Below are 16,470 nucleotides of genomic sequence, written 5' to 3'. Positions count from 1 at the left end.
TAAGGTGTTTTCATATTTGGAAATGTGCCAAGTGGGATGAGTAATTGTTTTAGTAGTGAAAGATCAAAACTTATCTTTGTTTTTTTGCACTATTTTGAGCAATTAAGCAATCCTTCCAATGTGCCTGTGCGCAAAGCAACAGTTAAATGCAAAGAGAAATGGGGAGAAAAAAAAGAAATGCACAGAGATAGCGCCTGTAAAACACAATGTACAACAACCTGGTTAGTGGAGAACAAGGCTTGTATAACATGAGTGCTGCCTCTGAGGATTTCTGAGCTAGCAGCTGAAAAATAAATAATCTAATAGGAGGTGCACTGTGAGATGAGCTATGTTAACTGAGAACAAATGAAAAGCTCCATAACCAAATTGCAAATTAAACTAGCTGCTTTACAAGAGCAGTCACAGATTCAGTTGGATTAAAACAAATTTATATTAAAGCTGGTCTGCTGTATTTTTTTTCAATCAGTGTGTTCCAGACCTGCCTGACAATCATGTTTTTAAATGGTTTCTTTTTTTTTTTTTTTTTTTAATATCATATCATCTGTATAGATTATTTTTTAAAAGAAAATTACCTTTTGCACATCTTTTCTGTTGTGATATTGAACTACTGTTAAACAGAATGCTGTGACAGGAGAGAGTCTGCCATCTACTGGACACAGATGAAACCCAACCTGGCTGCTCTTTCATATGTTTGGCCAGGGGGTGATGATGAATCAGAGGACAGTCTCTCACTCTGCCACTGTCAGGTCGCCTGAAATCAGGGATGTGTCCATGCTGCATGCTGCCCTGCTTCACTCACAGCTCATCTCATTGTACCAATGTGTGTTTCTCTTTTTTTTTTGCCATCTTCTTCAACTGAACATATAAATTGTAGGTTAGAAGTTGGATTTGACCAGAGTATGGTGGATTATATATGAATGGATGCTGGGGAATTATGGATCTGCACAACTTTCTTTAAGAAAAAAAAAAAAAAAAAGCTGTTGAGATGCTGAAAATATTTTTCCCTTCTTTGCTCCTTAGATGCTGCCTGAAAGACTATATGGCTTTTATGTGCATTAAAGGTTTGTGAGTGCCATGTTAAAATATGACTAACAGGGCATGGCAAGGTAGGGAAGCATTTAAGACAGCAGCGATAAAGCACACATCAGATTTTACAGAACAGATTTCAGACCTTTCATGTTAAGCACTGTATCTCAAACGCTGCAGTCAGATAAGATCTGACAATTTCCTAAGTCCGAAGAGCATCACCAGACAGTCTACTGGCTACTCTCAGGCTATTTCACATCCCTTCTACTTACAATACAAACCAGAACATGGAACCTGTCTCTGTCACTTCTTTTCATTTTTTTTCTAAATATTTAGTTTTGCAAATATGAATGCACATGGTTTTTGTTTTCATATTATTCAAATTAAAGTTATCATTTGTTTAACTGTATCTGAATGCACACTGGATCAATAAAACATACTTTGCACATTAGTTGTAATTTCAGTCACTGCACATGGACTTGAGAAGAAAACTTTTCCATGGGAAGAAAAAAAAAAAAAACAGCCCACTTGTGTATTTGCATAAGAAGTCGCATTTTGGCTCTCATGCAAATTGGCATCAACAATGAACTTACTAAATGTCTGCAAGTTTAAGAACCCTGACCTCCTCATTATTCCCCGCCCTGAAGTTCATTGAAAAGCGACATTGTTTCTTTAAGATTGCACTAGTAGTCATCTGCGGGTCTGTCCATTGTTGGGGGAACAGAACGCGAGTTGAGATTGATATACGGGGGCCGAGGGCGAGAGGCGCATATCATCAGCGGACCAGCTGCGGTGCAGGCGGCGGTAGTCAACAAGTCCACAACGCATCCTTCCAGACATGGGTAAGAACGTGCAGCACCTAAAACCTGCTGCCTTTTATATATTATTTCCATCAAATCTCAATTTGGTTGTATGTGACTGCAGCCTGATATCAGGAGGACAATGAAAGGGCGCTGGGAGTTAATAAGTTTTTTCTTTTGGTCAGTTTAGAGGGCAGCTCCTCACCGACTGATGCGCCACTGATATGAGATAGATTTCATGCTTGAGATGGCAGGGCTACTTTCACTAGAGCCTTGTCGCATTTGCTTTCCCTCATAGTCTTTCTCAATTTCTAGAGAGGCGAACTTGGCCCTAAGCTTTGCATTTTCAAGCAGATTATTTCTATCAGTTTTTTTGGGCCATAAGTGAAACTCTGCAGGCCGCGGTGGGTCAGACAAACTCATGGTGTCTTGATTAGTTAATGGGGACAAGGTGTGTCTGGAGGCACGCATGTTAAGATGTTTTACATGTAATTTAGCCGATATGTTACTTGTTACTTAGGCCTGTATTTTGACTTCTTAGTGCACTTATGCAAACTTTGATCATTTAGTAATGGAAGGCTGCTGGGTTCACTGTGAAAAGTCATTTATCTAAATGACAGTAGTCACAGTTTCTGCTTCTCTCACCCAGACATAAAACAAAGCCGTGTTCCATTAAAGAGCCATCTATTTGCCCCTTCCTGCCATCTGTGTTTACTGTAATGGTACCAACCACAGTCTGTCTGCCCCCATTGTGCTCCTCTGTGTGGATGCAAGCATGCAAGTGTGTAATGGCACACATGTACACAGTTGCATTGTTTGCTTAAGTTTCCATCCTCTTCCATTGCTGGCAGTTCCCTACTATCATTTTCCCATTCCCGTGTGTCTCCTCACAAGGAAGTCTTGAGTGTGTGCATGTGTGTGTGTGTCAAGCGAAGAGGTTCCTCTGGCCTTTGTTTGCTTGACATTGGTGGCCCTTGTGCCCCTACGATCCTGTGGGACAAAGACTGTTGTCTCCCCAGTCACAAAAGCTGCCTCTCTCTGTCTCCCTCTTTTCTCACACTCCTCATGCTGTGCTGTGAATGGAGTCAGGGTGTGAGGTGGGGTCAGAGCAGACGCAGCCCCTGGCGTCCATCCAAACGGCACATCAGTTCGGAGGAAAATGCACAGCTCTAACAAGTGAACTTCTAGTTGCAGAGTGGCACAGAGCTGCAAAATGAATAGTGGAGAAATTGGTTCAGATTGCTGTAATCTTACATTGCCACTAGTAATTTCCATCCTTGTAGATAGTTTCTGTTTTGGTTTCCCAGTTTGTAAAATATTAAATATTTCATTTACTCTGGAGACTTGCTTTTCCAACTAATATAATTTTGTGTGGAATTCATCCCATGAAACAAATCTTACTGCACATTTTTCATCAGTTTCTACAAAGAGCACCAGTTACTGTGATAGTTTGCATTGTGTTCTTTTCTTTCTGCTGTGCAGTGCATCAGTTGACAACATGCCCTGACTTCAGGTCTGCTGCTATTTCTTGACTAACAGGTTGCTACGACTGCTGTATGCGCTGTTTGGGTGGGGTGCCATATTGCTCCCTCGTTGCCACACTGCTGTGCTTCTCTGGCATTGCCCTGTTCTGCGGTTGTGGGCACCAGGCGCTCACAGAGACAGAGAGACTCGTAGAGACTTATTTTGCCCGCAATCTTCAGGACTACATCACCCTTGCCTACATGTAAGCCACATTTTCTACATTTATATCATCAGTGATTCCTCTCAGGCTGAAAACTCTCATTTGAAGGCTTAGATTCTGCATAACACAGTTTTTCTCTTTTTTTTTCTCCCTCTTTCTATCTTCCTCATAGCATTCAATATTTCCAGTATGTCATCTACGGTTTGGCCTCATTTTTCTTCCTCTATTGCATTGTACTGCTGGCCGAGGGCTTCTACACCACAAGCGCTGCCAAGCAAACCTTTGGAGAATTCAGGAGCACCATGTGTGGCCGCTGCCTCAGCTCCTCGGTGAGAGGGCCTAGGGTGGAACAAGTAAAGGGGACAAGAAAGTGGGTGGGATTAATGTACATATCGTTCCCTGGTGGGTGCTGAAAAGTGTCCTTTAAGTGTCCTTTAAAGCTTTGGAGAGACGCAGTTATTAGTACAGTGTGTATGTTTGAGTGATAAGTAAAGTTTAACAGAAAAAGAAATATGAAGTTGGATATTTATTATCTTTCTTACTATGGTTTTCTTTGTACAGTTTATAGTGATGACGTATGTACTCGCTGTACTGTGGCTGTTGGTGTTTGCTTTCTCGGCATTGCCAGTCTACTTCTTTTACAACATGGATGCAACTTGCCACACCATTGATGTTCTGACTGAGACTCCAGCAAGTATCAACCAGCTCTGCGTTGATGCAAGGCAGTACGGTAATATCTCGTGCATGCTGATGTGTTGCTGCTTCTTCATATAGGCTGTATCCATTCATGGGAAAATTCAGATTTTTCTCTAAATTCTGTGAAGAGTACAGTTTTACTGAAACAGATGTATGAAACCAAAGCCTGATGTGACATAAATAGTAGTCATTCCTACTATGGTGCATATGGTATGGTGCCGATGTGTGCGTTTCTGCATTTTATTACCATACACTTTATTTAATATACTATTGCAGTGTTGTGATGCTCTAATGTAATTTTGTCATTATTTATATGACAATAAAAGTGGTTGTGTGCTTGCTATTTCTCACTTCAGTGGGTTAGCATGCTAACATTGGATTTAAATCAGCCTTAAAATTAAATTCTAGCTGTGGCTGATTCATAGATTTGTTCATATTGAACAATTCCTCAAAATGTCTACCTGAATGTGGCACCGGAGAAAAAGTCAGAAACATTAAGTAATATCTGGAAAGGAATATGGATATTTGGCTCACATCTCATAGCAATTCATTCTGTAATTGAGATGTTGCTCTAAAAACCAGAAATGGTCTATTTCATTTACACACTAAGGACTAGTAAAACCTATACAAAATCTCCATCGCAATCAAGCCAACATTTGATGAGATGCAAAGTGCCAACAGACCTGCAAGGCAACACTTCCACTGCTAGAGCCCTAGGGCGTAGCTGAAAACACGTCTGCAACACAATGAGCCACGGTGTCGTGCTGAGTAGTTTGTTTCATTACCATAAACATGGACACTGCTGTTCTTTTTTTTTTTTTTTTTTTTTTGTTAGTCAGTCCCTCATATCCTGTCTTCAGGCTGTAAACACTCACTAACACATCAAATGTGCAGTAATCTGCAATCAGAGAATGAAGACATGGTTATAGAAACAAAATTGTTTCTATAAATGTTGAGGACAATAATTGATCTTATTCAATTCATATAGGGAGGGGGTCTTCTTTTTTTTTTTTTTATTGTCAGATGATATTGAGAAAAAGCAACAAAAGGTGAGGACAAGGAAAAATAACCACAAATTAAGCCATCCAGAATAAATACACTAGGCTGAAAGAGATGGGGGTGGGGAAATTAAACAAGTGTCCATTTCCATAACAGACCCGATGTCTTTATGTTCCTAAACAGGGCTCTTGCCATGGAATGCAGTTCCGGGGAAAGCTTGTGGTATGACCCTGTCCAATGTTTGCAAAACCAGAGAGGTAGCAATTTGTGTTTTTTGTTTTCACATTTAATAATTTGCTTGACATGAAATGAAATGATCACTAATGAATGATGAAAATTTCTTCTTGTCAGTATCGAATGACCTATGACCTGTACATTGCTGCCTTCGCCGGCGCAGGCATCACTCTCTTGGCTCTGGTGAGTGAGTGTGCAGAGGCTGAGGCCAATTCTGGGTACAAGAACAGCATTATGGCCGATGTGACCAAGTGACGCTGAAAGTGTAGGCAGCAAAGCATTTCAGGCCTCCCTGACTGATGACTCTTGTACTATTGCGCTCTGTTCCTCTTTGTCAGCTGACACAAGCATCATAATAACGCTGTAATGTCTGGTGGTGTTCCAGCAATGCAGGCAAATGGTGCACCCATTATACTTACATGCTTCATTACAGAAGCTGTTGTGGTTTCAGCTATCAAGTTAAAACCATTAGCTTTCCAGTCATGTTTTGTTTGCAGAGTTCTGGGATGTTATGGGTTTTTCTTCTCTTTGCTTCTTTTTTTTATGATTCTTTCCTGTTTCTGTTCTATTCATAGCTCACCTATACTGTGTCAACCACCTATAACTTTGCAGTTCTACGGTATCTTGGGAGAAAGGGCATAGGTGCACGTTGTTAGGCACCCAACTTCCTGTCTACTTCCTGTCACCACTTTATCAACGACATGGGGGATCTAAAAGGATGACAACACCTCTATCCTCTCATCTGCACTAGACCACCTGTGATCATGGACTTTTTAAAGATCTTGTGTTTTTATATTTCTACTCATTATGAGGGTATTTGTTTTCTTCTTGTTTTATTGGTCTAATTGCTGTTTGGATCACAGGAAGCCTTATTTCCCTTGTCACATCAGTAAAATATTTGTACTTTTTTTTTTTTTTTTTTTTTTTTTTTTTTAAATCGTTGCTCACCTGAAGATAGTGTTGAAGACTAATTTCTGCTTCCCACTCCACTCAAGACACAGATAACATGCCACTAATGAATTAACACGTCAGTGATCAGCATTTTATAACATGTACAAGTAGTAGCAGCTGTTAACATAGAACAGGGGATTAGAGGTTACCATGGCTACCACCCTTCACATCTGGTTACCATGGTGGCAGACAAGCATGCATCTGAAGTCTCACACTGACCTCAGGACTTTTCTCACGGGCTGGAGAAAAGCTACAACAATGGAGAACTGCCTTTTTCAAAAGCTACCCAATAAGGAGCCAGCTCTGAGGGCCACCTGCGCCATGAGCCTCTGCCAAGGGGTTATATTACATGTCAAGGGACAGGGCCTTCAGGACAAAGAGATGGTTAGACCTCAGTCAAGCCTCAATGCAGCTCTTCTGGGATCACAACCATATGCACAGCTACACGCTGCTGCATGACCCTCCCACCCACCTCATCTTGAATAATAGGAAAGATGGATTCAGAGTATGGGGACTTAAAGGAACTTTAGGTTATTTCCATAGTCTTACTGACAAAGGGGGTCAGTGTTGTTTAGATCTAGTGAGGTCTGAAATTGTTTCTCATAACTGTGAGATTACAAAAGCACTAGGTGCTAACTTTATGAAGTAACTTTGTGATACTAGACCAAAACAGATGGCTGAGGTGCGTTCCTCCTGCTATTTCATGCATAAACAAGGTACTTTTCCTGAGAGAGAACCGCTTTTTGTCTCTAATTCTTTAGGAATATTGCTGTAGTTATTGTATAACACATTTTTTTTATGTTATTGTAGCCTAGTTCACTAATGATTTTAATTAGTAAAACTAACACTATTTTCTGCAACATAAAAGTAGATTATTCGTTTAGGTGAAATCTTACTTAGCTGTAAGTGGTGGATTTGCAACTATATGGTAGTTGTTGGTTTTTTTTTTGTCTTTGTCTCTTTGAGTACGGTATGTGTGCATGTGTCAGTTATGTAGGATCTGGTAATATGAATACTTTGAAGGCTGTATACACTGCCTTTTGGAGTCTGTGTGAAAACGCACGTGGGTAACTGGCTCCATACTCGGCTCCCCATCACATACAGGGGGCAGGGTGATTTGTTTGCTTCGTAAGGCTTTTTGTATTCTCTCCATGTGTCCACAGGTGCACTGTTGCCTTCACTTGGCTGTATACCAGGTGTATCTGAAGATGCTAAGGCACAGGGTGAAAGAGGAGAGGAGAGGTTATGACCTGTACAGGAGGATGCAGAGAGACAGAGGAGGGACACTGTGCTCCCCATACCCTGCAAACACATTTGACATCTCCTGACAGCACCTGTTTTGCTGCAGGAGCTTTTAGTTTTTCAGAAAAAAATACCTTTTTGTGAAGAGTTGCAGATTAATAGAATTACTTTGTAGTGTTTGTTAAATTGACTCCCTTCCTTATTTTGATGTTAAGTTGTCAATTGGTACAAATGAAGTTGGACAATTTGCTTTTCTGAACTGGGCTCAATACTTTATGCTTATTTTGTATGATTCCTGCATGTATCCAATGTCTGTATTAAAAATTTCCCCCTAGTCAGAAATTTTAAAATATGTACTTTGGAAAGTACTTTGCATTTTTCTCTGCCCAGGTCTGATTTTGTGTGCAGTGCATGCTTGATATCCTTTTAATGAAGGGAAAATAAAGATGCAGTGCAGGTTTCATCATTGTTTTTAATGAAGAGGAACAGTCATTGCAGTTTCTCTGATTAAAATATTCTGTCGTTCAGCGACATTCGGGGTTCATGAAATGAAATCCAAGCAAGAAGCACTTTCAAGTCAAATTTTACCATCCACATTTACTCTCATTTTTCTGTGATGATGGACAGAAACAGAACATTTGACAATGCGTAAAAAAATTTGGTAAAGGATTTTTTTTTTTCAATTTGGAAGAAATTTGTGGTGATTAGGGTACAGTCACAAAAACTCTACAATATCTGGTGTCTCCATTTGGTGTGATGCTTTTTTTTTTTCTTTTGTTTAGGCCAAGCGCTGGAGAATAATCCCTGCAGTCATATCCTCAGTAGTGCAAAGAGAGGAGTAAGGGAAGTTGTCCATTAGATCAACGCATAATCAAGATGAACAGTCTGACTTTCGCACAGCTTGAATCACTCTCATGGGTTGCGCACTGATCATGAAACAGATGTTCACTGTCATTTTTCAACATTATAAAATGAATGCACTTTGCAATTTACATAAGCCATTAATTTTAGCAGACCACAGAAATTATTACATTCATAAATATTACAGAAACATAAAAAATATATTGAAGGTTTTGCCACTGGCACATGCCAGGGTGTAAGATTCTCATGTAAGGTGGCTTTCAGGTAAACTTTGTCCAAATCGGATAAAACAAACAGTATTGTAAGTAACACAATGTCTTGGTAAATCACAAAACACATTAACACTGTCAAAGCTAACAGCCCTCATTTTTGCTTTGAGTTAACGTCAGCTAACCACTTAAATTTCTGACAATGCCCAACTCAGTTCACAGTAAAGTTTCCCTCAGAAGTTATGAGGAACAGCATTCATATAAATAAACCTTATCGTGAGCCTACCGTTTCGAAAATAACAGTACCTGATTGGATTAGATTCCCTTTCCCTGAATCTAATCAAATCTCTTATATTCACCATCAGTTTGAACATACAGTGAAATATCACAAATTTGTAACTCGGAAGGTAAACAGTGTCATCTGAGGCCGACAAATGAAAATATCAACATAGCACAAGTGGGTGCAACAACACAGTATTGTAATGAGAAGCAGAACAATTCTGTGCAGTGATCAGATGAAAACATTTTCTAAGATTTATTTGAAGAAGTGTAACAGAAAATACCATTTGGAAACCAAAATTGTAATAATACTGATTTGGTTTGAAGAATTAATCACAGATGAGTTTACAACTACACAGAAAAACAAACACACTCCGGAAAAACAATCACATCAGGCAGAAAAAATGAACATACCTGCAGCAAGTCAATGATTACATAAATACAGACATATAAGCACTGTGCAGTTGAAAACTAGAAATAAACAGTTAGTTGTTGGAATATTGAGATTGTTTCACTAAATACTGTTTAAGTGGAGAGGGAAGTGATGCACAATCCCCATCCTGGAAGTAATGACTCTATTCAAGCTATTTCACATTCACCCGAGACCTGTAATGACCGCACTGACAGCACAAGGCATATGTCATTTATCAGTAATGCACGGGGAGACCCTCAGGCAAGGCAAGGCTAAAAGACTGGAATGTTAAGGCCTACTACGTAATCAACAAGGCAGACACAGGATTACAAAGATGCCATTTATAATTGCAACCTCCTCGGCTCAGAAAGGAAACAACTTTAATCTGTCCCTGTTCAAACACTAAAGCCCAATGTAATTATTTGACAAATGTAAAATGAAAAAAAATTTTTTGAAGGACGGATATGTGCTTCACAGAGAAAAAAAACTATCAAAACTACAAGAGGCAGTACTACCAGAAAATAATGTGATAAAACTGTCCCTACCTGGCTAAATAAATGGTCCCAGGCTAAAAATAAATAAAACAAATAATTGTTGATTCCCTGACACATCCAGCTAGAAAATAGTGCAGAGACAAAACCATCAGTCAAATTAATGCATGCCACATTGGCTCGTACCAAGTCTGTCATTGCTGCAAAATTTAAAAATGACAATTCCCTTCCTTTTGAAAACAAGTAAGAGAATCTTTTTCAATGCCATTATTTAAAGTCATGTACCTTGATTTTATTAGCACAGCAATGCTGGGAGACCTCAAACTCAACAATGAGAGGTTAGTCATTCACACAAAGCGGTTGCGTTGAGAAATAAATAAGTTAATAAGAACTGATTACAAGATAATGCAATGTTGTAGAAGATAGTTTTAAAACCTCAGGAAAATCAGTATATGGACAGATAGAGCTGCTTCAAGATTAGCTGTAAACTACTGCAGAGTATTACGTTGTGCTCTGCAAGAGAGAGCCGATATATTCTCTCTTTCACTGTTTTGATTCATTATGTGAAGAAAATGCTTGATCACATTAGAATGTAGAAGCTGAAGCTGAGTAAAAGCATTTTGTGCAATATCATTCAAAGCAGATAAAGCACAAAAGATTGTACAAGTATGCCTTATCCAATTTGTTTGTACCTTCATATGAGCAATATTTTACCAACGAGACACCTGCTGAAACCCAACACCACCCTCCTCAAAGCAGCTCTAACTCATTCATATTATCTTCAGTGGATGTTGTATTCAGTACCTTGACTCTATGGTAAAGTTGTGTACCATAAACAATGTATCACCTGATCTTAAAACCTATCACACTGGCAAGTTTCAGCCAGAGACATCAGAACGAGGAGGAAAAGGACCTGTACTATCAGCAGCAAGATGTTCGAGAGGTTTTACGGTTACCATGCAGATCAATGGTACTGCTCAGTAGTGCATGATCAATCTGGTCCTCAGCAGCCAGAACCTCCCTGACAGCTGCCTCAAATGCTGCAGTCACATTAGTGTCATCTTTAGCACTGGTCTCAAAGTAAGGACAGCAGCCGTTCTCCTCACACCATGCCCGAGCTTCATCTTCCCCCACCTCCCTCTGATCCATGTCTACCTTATTGCCAAGCACCACAAAGGGGAAGCGCTCAGGGTCTTTAACATCAGAGTAGTACATGAACTCCTTCTTCCAGCAGCCAAGGTTTTGGAAGCTTTGCAGGTCATTCACTGCAAATGTAAGCAGGCAGCAGTCAGCTCCTCTGTAGAAGGGTGTGCGCAGCGACTTGAAGCGCTCCTGACCAGCTGTGTCCCAGATCTGAAGAGTAACCAGATGCCCATCCACCTCCAAGTCCCGGTTGAGGAACTCCACACCAATGGTATGAAAGGACTGGGAGTCAAAACGGTCTGTAACATAGCGATTCATCAAGGAGGACTTGCCTACTCCACCATCTCCCAGCAGGATTACTTTCAGAAGATATCTCTTCCCACTCATCCTGCTTCCTTCCACCCTGCAAGGCCTCCTCAGTGGGTTTCAGGCCCCTGCGCCTGGCGGCAGACCAGGGTCACTTTAACCTGTGAAAACAAAAGAGAGAAAAAAAAAACCACAAAAATAATAAACAACCAGGAAAAAAATTAAAAATATCTTGGGAAACTATGATGACTCATCAGAAAACATCTAAACCCGAAATTATTCAGTCTCCTGTGGTTTATTCCAATAAATCTGAACTAAAAATGTTTAATGAATAAAAGAAGAAAAGATGTTTCAAATGAAACAATATCAGTTTTAACTGGAAATGTAACTATTTATGGAAGTCATGAGACGTGTAATGGCAGACTAGTTTCAGCAACAGAATGAAAGACCGATATGTCTGTCAAAGGTCTTAGTCAGGCAGCACCATTTCTGTGTATTATAGGATACAAAATACTGAATCATGCTTGTAAATACAAACTTTTCTGTGGAAAGTGAGCATGTTTAAGTAATTGCTCTGAACATAAATATTAACTTATATATATATATATATATATATATATATATATATATATATATATATATATATATATATATATATATATATATATCCTTTTGAAAGTATATTTTTAAAGTCCTACGCCACAACAACAGTGGCGAGATAATAGTGACCCTGGACACGACAGCTGCACTTGCGCAAAACACAAACAAGCACAGCTTGTTGTCAACAATGCATGGAGGGAAAGTAACTTTGCCTCAACTCAGTCGTTGATGGTTTCTGTGAAACTGTGGAAGTAGTTTTACAGTGGAGACATTAACAAGGAACCGAAACAAGTATCCGACTCCAAAATGCAATGAGCCGTATGTGTAGCGATGTAGCAGCTTAGCAAGCTAGCCGGCTAGTATGACGGCTTGTTGACATCCCCGTCCTGGTCAAGCTAACTGCTAGCCTTAGTGTAAAAGCAGCTAAAACTATAATAAAGATGGGTTATATTTATCTTAAACAAACGTAGCAGTGTTATAATATGTGTTTTTAAATATGACATAAATATGTGTTTTAACTCACCTTGTATCTGACTCAATATTGCGAGGTCTGCCCTGGTCCACCGCATCTGACTGTGACTGAGTGTCGTGACGTACGCCCTCCCGTCCAGGAGTTGCACGTGCACACTGCCCAAGCAACATAAGGTCCTAAAGCCAGTCGGATTATTTTCCTTACTAACAACAAAAATACAAATGTGTAAGATGTGTGGATTGTCCAAAGGTATTCTTCTATTTCCTTTCTTTTTTTTAGTTTTAGAAAAAATGATGCAAAATTATATTAGTAACCCAATCCCCGGATTTTATACTTGCTTAGTCAGTGTCCACCAGAAACACCTAACCCTTATATCATATGTAATATTGTTTTTGTGAGTTGGTTTTCCAGTACTTTATGTTTCTAATTTCCCCCTAATGAAATGTACATTCCTGTATAACATCTTATTAATTCTATGATTTTTTTATGTTAATTTGGGCTCTGGCGGGCTTTATTTTAAAGTTGTGACAAGAGAGGGAGTGAGAAAAGTGATGGCATGCAACATGACACATGTTTTGTTTTGTTTTTTTAACTGAAAAGGTACACTAATTATTTTATGTTTCTTCCCATATCGGTTCTATTGTATTTAGAGAATATAAGCAAATCAAGAATTAGTTGTGCACTGCAATGGACTGGCAAGCTGTCCAGGGTGTACCCTGTCTTTTGCCCAAAAGACTGCTGGGATAACTCCAGCTTCCCCACGACCCTAAGTGAATGAATGAAAGAATTAGTTGTCAGCATTATAAACACAAATAATGTAGAGTGGAGTGTTTTCTGTTGTGTTACATATACCTTTCATTTAGTTATTCTTTTAGTTTTTTGGGTGTCTGAGGATACTAATGTTGCAGTTTTGCAAAGAGGATCTGTTAATCCTTGCTAAGTAAGAGTTTGCCAGTTCAGCAGTTCGTGATACCTGTTTCCCCTTCGTAATAATCCATATATTTTGAATCTGGAACAGATCTGGACTGCAGATGGGCTAGCCAAACACAAGCATTCTGTGAATATAAAGCTATGTTGTTACGAGTCGTATGGAACTATAGCTGTCATTTTCCAGCTGATGAATGACTTTCCAGAATTTTAGTTTTATGTGAGTTAGAGTGTGTATAAAATTCTAAAATACATCTTAGTATGGTTACTTTACCCATGTGCAAGTCACACATTGCATAACCACACATCTCAATGATACCAAAAAAGTATATTTTTCCACCACTGACACATAACAACCTGATGACCTTTGTCCAATTTTTCCCCAAACAAGTGTGTTATTCTTTTTTCTGTCCTTTTGAGAAGAGCTTGTGCTTAGATAATTTAGCATAAGTCTGCTGAGATGATTTATAGCTTCCGCTTCCTAGTATAATTTCAGGTTAGATTTCTGGATGCAGCATTGGATTTTAGTCAGCAATAATTGTTTTCAGAGTAGTCCTGTTTAAGCTCAACTTGGTCATATACTGACCAAGCAAACATTTCACATACAGTATTAGTTTACAGGCTAAAATGTAATGGTCACAAATAGTTTTTTAATTTGACCTTTTCAGGTTAGGCAGTTTTAGATATCCCCACACATGCTGAACCTCTGTACAATGTTATGCTCTGTGCTTTTTAAAGTTCTTTGAAATTATACATTGAGTACATTAATTCACAACTGGTTCATGATCCTCTGACAGAGTGAGCTGTGACCCATCCTTGGTTGAAAAAAAAGTCACTGTTGAATGCTCCTTTTATAACCAGTGCTGATACCCTCACTTTTCAATAATTAGTGTGTTGACTTTGAAGCATTCTAGAAACTTATCATCTTTTTTCTCTGTATTTTTTTTAAATGAAGAACAGAAATCAGAATGAACTTGAACTTTGGTAAAAATTGGATGGAATGAACTTTTAGACACCTAAGCTCTAAATACCCTGCAGGTTTGCTTAAATCGGGACGCTTATGTTATCTCAGTATTGTCTGAGGACCTTCAACTTGAGTGTCAAGAACATTGGACTTTCTCATTTTTTACTCTGGTTTTAAAACACAGTTATAGTATTGTGTATGCTGTTTACCTTCAAACACAATAAGCTCCCCAAGTTACTGCCAGAGAAGGAAAACTGTAAGTTATCAATACAGTCCACTTTGTAAATCATCCACTGTGAAACACTTGTAACACTTGTTTTTTTGTTTGTTTGGTTGGTTGTTTTTTTTGTTTTTTTTGTTTGTTTGTTTTTTGTTTTTTTGGCTTCCTGTGTAGTTCAGACCGTTTCTCATCCTCTGACACGACTATGAGACAACATTGTTTTGACATGACATTTGCTGGTGAGACTTGTGGTCTTTATTTAGCTCATTTTCTGTGATGAGGTTACTTGTCTCTCTGTGAAGCAACCAAATTTAATGTATTGATTTTCTGATCTTGTGCTCATTTTCCATCTGCCTGTTCGTGTTTTAGATGCAACTCGTCCAGTTTCTGCAAAGTGCTTTCGAGTGTTATGGCCCGTCTCCCTAGAAACTTAAAGTCAAGCTCAGAGATCCTCTCCACTGACATTTCCACTTAATGTTGATGCTGTGTTTCCCACTATCACAGTTTTGCTTGGTAAATAGTGCCCCACTTAAAACATGAGGTAAAAAATGTTTATAAAAGTTGAACAATGGCTGCACTAGATTTATACCTGGAATATTATACATTTATATGTATGTTCTCTGATATGCATCCTTTCTGTAATATATACAGGTTTGCTTACTGTTGAAATTACTATGTTGGATTATTTTAGTCTCTATTTATTTTTATATTCTGCATTTAATATTATTTCTTATTTTATCCCATGACTTGCATTTCTGACTGCCTTTCCCTCTGTGAGTTTTTGCTGCTGTTGCGCCATAAAGTTGGCGACCTGTCCCCGCTGCAGGACAAATACAGGAATGTTAAGTCTTAAATCTTGAAATGTCCTATTTTAATGTGAGTAAATTAATACGTATTTGAATTGAGAAGGCTCAGTCTATAATCTAATGAAATGATCCCTTAATGCAGTGGGATAATGAAACTTTCCTAAATAAAGAAGAAATATACTTTAGACAAGTGACAAATCATCTTTAAACATTAATTTGAAGTCCTTTATTAGGTGAATAAAATCTTAAAATCCAGCTTTCTTTTCAGTGTTGATTTTTCTCCCTTTGAGAGAAAAGATCCTAGAACAAGTGTACCAGTCTTTTCCGCCTATAACTTTAAAGGCCATGGCAGCTTGGACTATAATAGTTTCGTCTGCACTGTTAAATAATAAAAAGGGAAAGGATTTAGAAAATTATAAATAATTCACTTTTCTTTAAACAAAATAAATGAAAGTGGACCTTAATACAAGCTATAAAAAAAAAAAAAAAAAAAAGCTGTACTATACATTCATTTAAGCTAACAAAAGCCAACAAAATGGTTTAAAGTGGTCAAAAAATCCTTTCACTCCCCATCACACCATCTGGCACTGATTTCCAAATCCCAAAAAAAAAAAAAAGAAACGCCACACAGCTTCTCTCCCGGACATGGCATAAGCTAGCTGTCTCTCTCTATATATAACTTATACTAACAGATAATACACAACAAATTACTTATATAACAGCCATTTCTAATTAAAGAAAACAAAAACACATAAATGGCGACTACACACCAGCTCCTAATTCTTGACTACCAAGCAATTATTCAGCATTAAGGTACTTTAAGAGGCTATTCATTAGCTTACTCACAAAAAGCTTACATAGGCTGGAATTAAATCAATTAGATTGAACCACAATTCTAATATTTACAACTAATGTTCCTTATAAATGTGTATTCCATGCCTTATATATTAAACAAATCGTTATACAAATAAACCTTTTTCTTCTTGTAAAATCCAGTCTACAAAATACATCTTCATGACAATCTTCATGATGTTTTTGGCACAAAGGCAGACAGAGGACAAAATTGGTTCAAAGATTTATGTAGTGATGTGTTTTAAAAGATGTGTACCAAAGTGAGATGTGTTGCATGTCTGCTCATCAGTGTATGA

At 38.4% G+C, this 16,470-nt stretch overlaps 2 protein-coding genes across 3 annotated transcripts; one reads left to right on the top strand and one right to left on the bottom strand.

Moving 5' to 3' along the window:
• The first annotated feature begins 1,747 nt into the window (after positions 1 to 1,747).
• Positions 1,748 to 8,034, top strand: plp1a (proteolipid protein 1a). 2 transcript variants are annotated; one of them, XM_079249522.1, is made up of 7 exons: positions 1,748 to 1,868; positions 3,366 to 3,552; positions 3,683 to 3,839; positions 4,072 to 4,240; positions 5,389 to 5,462; positions 5,557 to 5,622; positions 7,554 to 8,034. In XM_079249522.1, the coding sequence occupies exons 1-7, from the start codon at positions 1,865 to 1,867 to the stop codon at positions 7,716 to 7,718; spliced, it is 822 nt and encodes a 273-aa protein (XP_079105648.1). In that variant the 5' UTR covers positions 1,748 to 1,864; the 3' UTR covers positions 7,719 to 8,034. The 2 variants fall into 2 exon arrangements, with proteins under 2 accessions (XP_079105648.1, XP_079105647.1); XM_079249521.1 differs by lacking the exon at positions 7,554 to 8,034 and adding an exon at positions 6,015 to 7,545.
• A 2,771-nt stretch (positions 8,035 to 10,805) lies between these two features.
• rab9b (RAB9B, member RAS oncogene family) lies at positions 10,806 to 12,538 on the bottom strand (the record flags this gene model as incomplete). The annotated part of the gene is made up of 2 exons (XM_079249649.1): positions 12,457 to 12,538; positions 10,806 to 11,494 (listed from the first exon to the last, which is right to left on the bottom strand). The coding sequence occupies exon 2, from the start codon at positions 11,412 to 11,414 to the stop codon at positions 10,806 to 10,808; it is 609 nt and encodes a 202-aa protein (XP_079105775.1). The 5' UTR covers positions 11,415 to 11,494; positions 12,457 to 12,538.
• Positions 12,539 to 16,470: the final 3,932 nt, after the last annotated feature.

The sequence above is a fragment of the Telmatherina bonti genome (assembly GCF_933228915.1).
Source record: "Telmatherina bonti genome assembly, chromosome: 12".
Lineage (NCBI taxonomy): Eukaryota > Metazoa > Chordata > Actinopteri > Atheriniformes > Telmatherinidae > Telmatherina > Telmatherina bonti.
The sequence above is the reverse complement of the archived record's forward strand: the minus strand, read 5'-3'. Positions and strand labels throughout refer to the sequence as shown.

Excerpts from the sequence above, each read along its gene's own strand:
- plp1a (XM_079249522.1), top strand. Across the intron at positions 4,241-5,388 it reads CGTTGATGCAAGGCAGTACG|GGCTCTTGCCATGGAATGCA; the intron begins GTAATATCTCGT and ends GTTCCTAAACAG. Across the intron at positions 5,623-7,553 it reads GCATCACTCTCTTGGCTCTG|GTGCACTGTTGCCTTCACTT; the intron begins GTGAGTGAGTGT and ends ATGTGTCCACAG.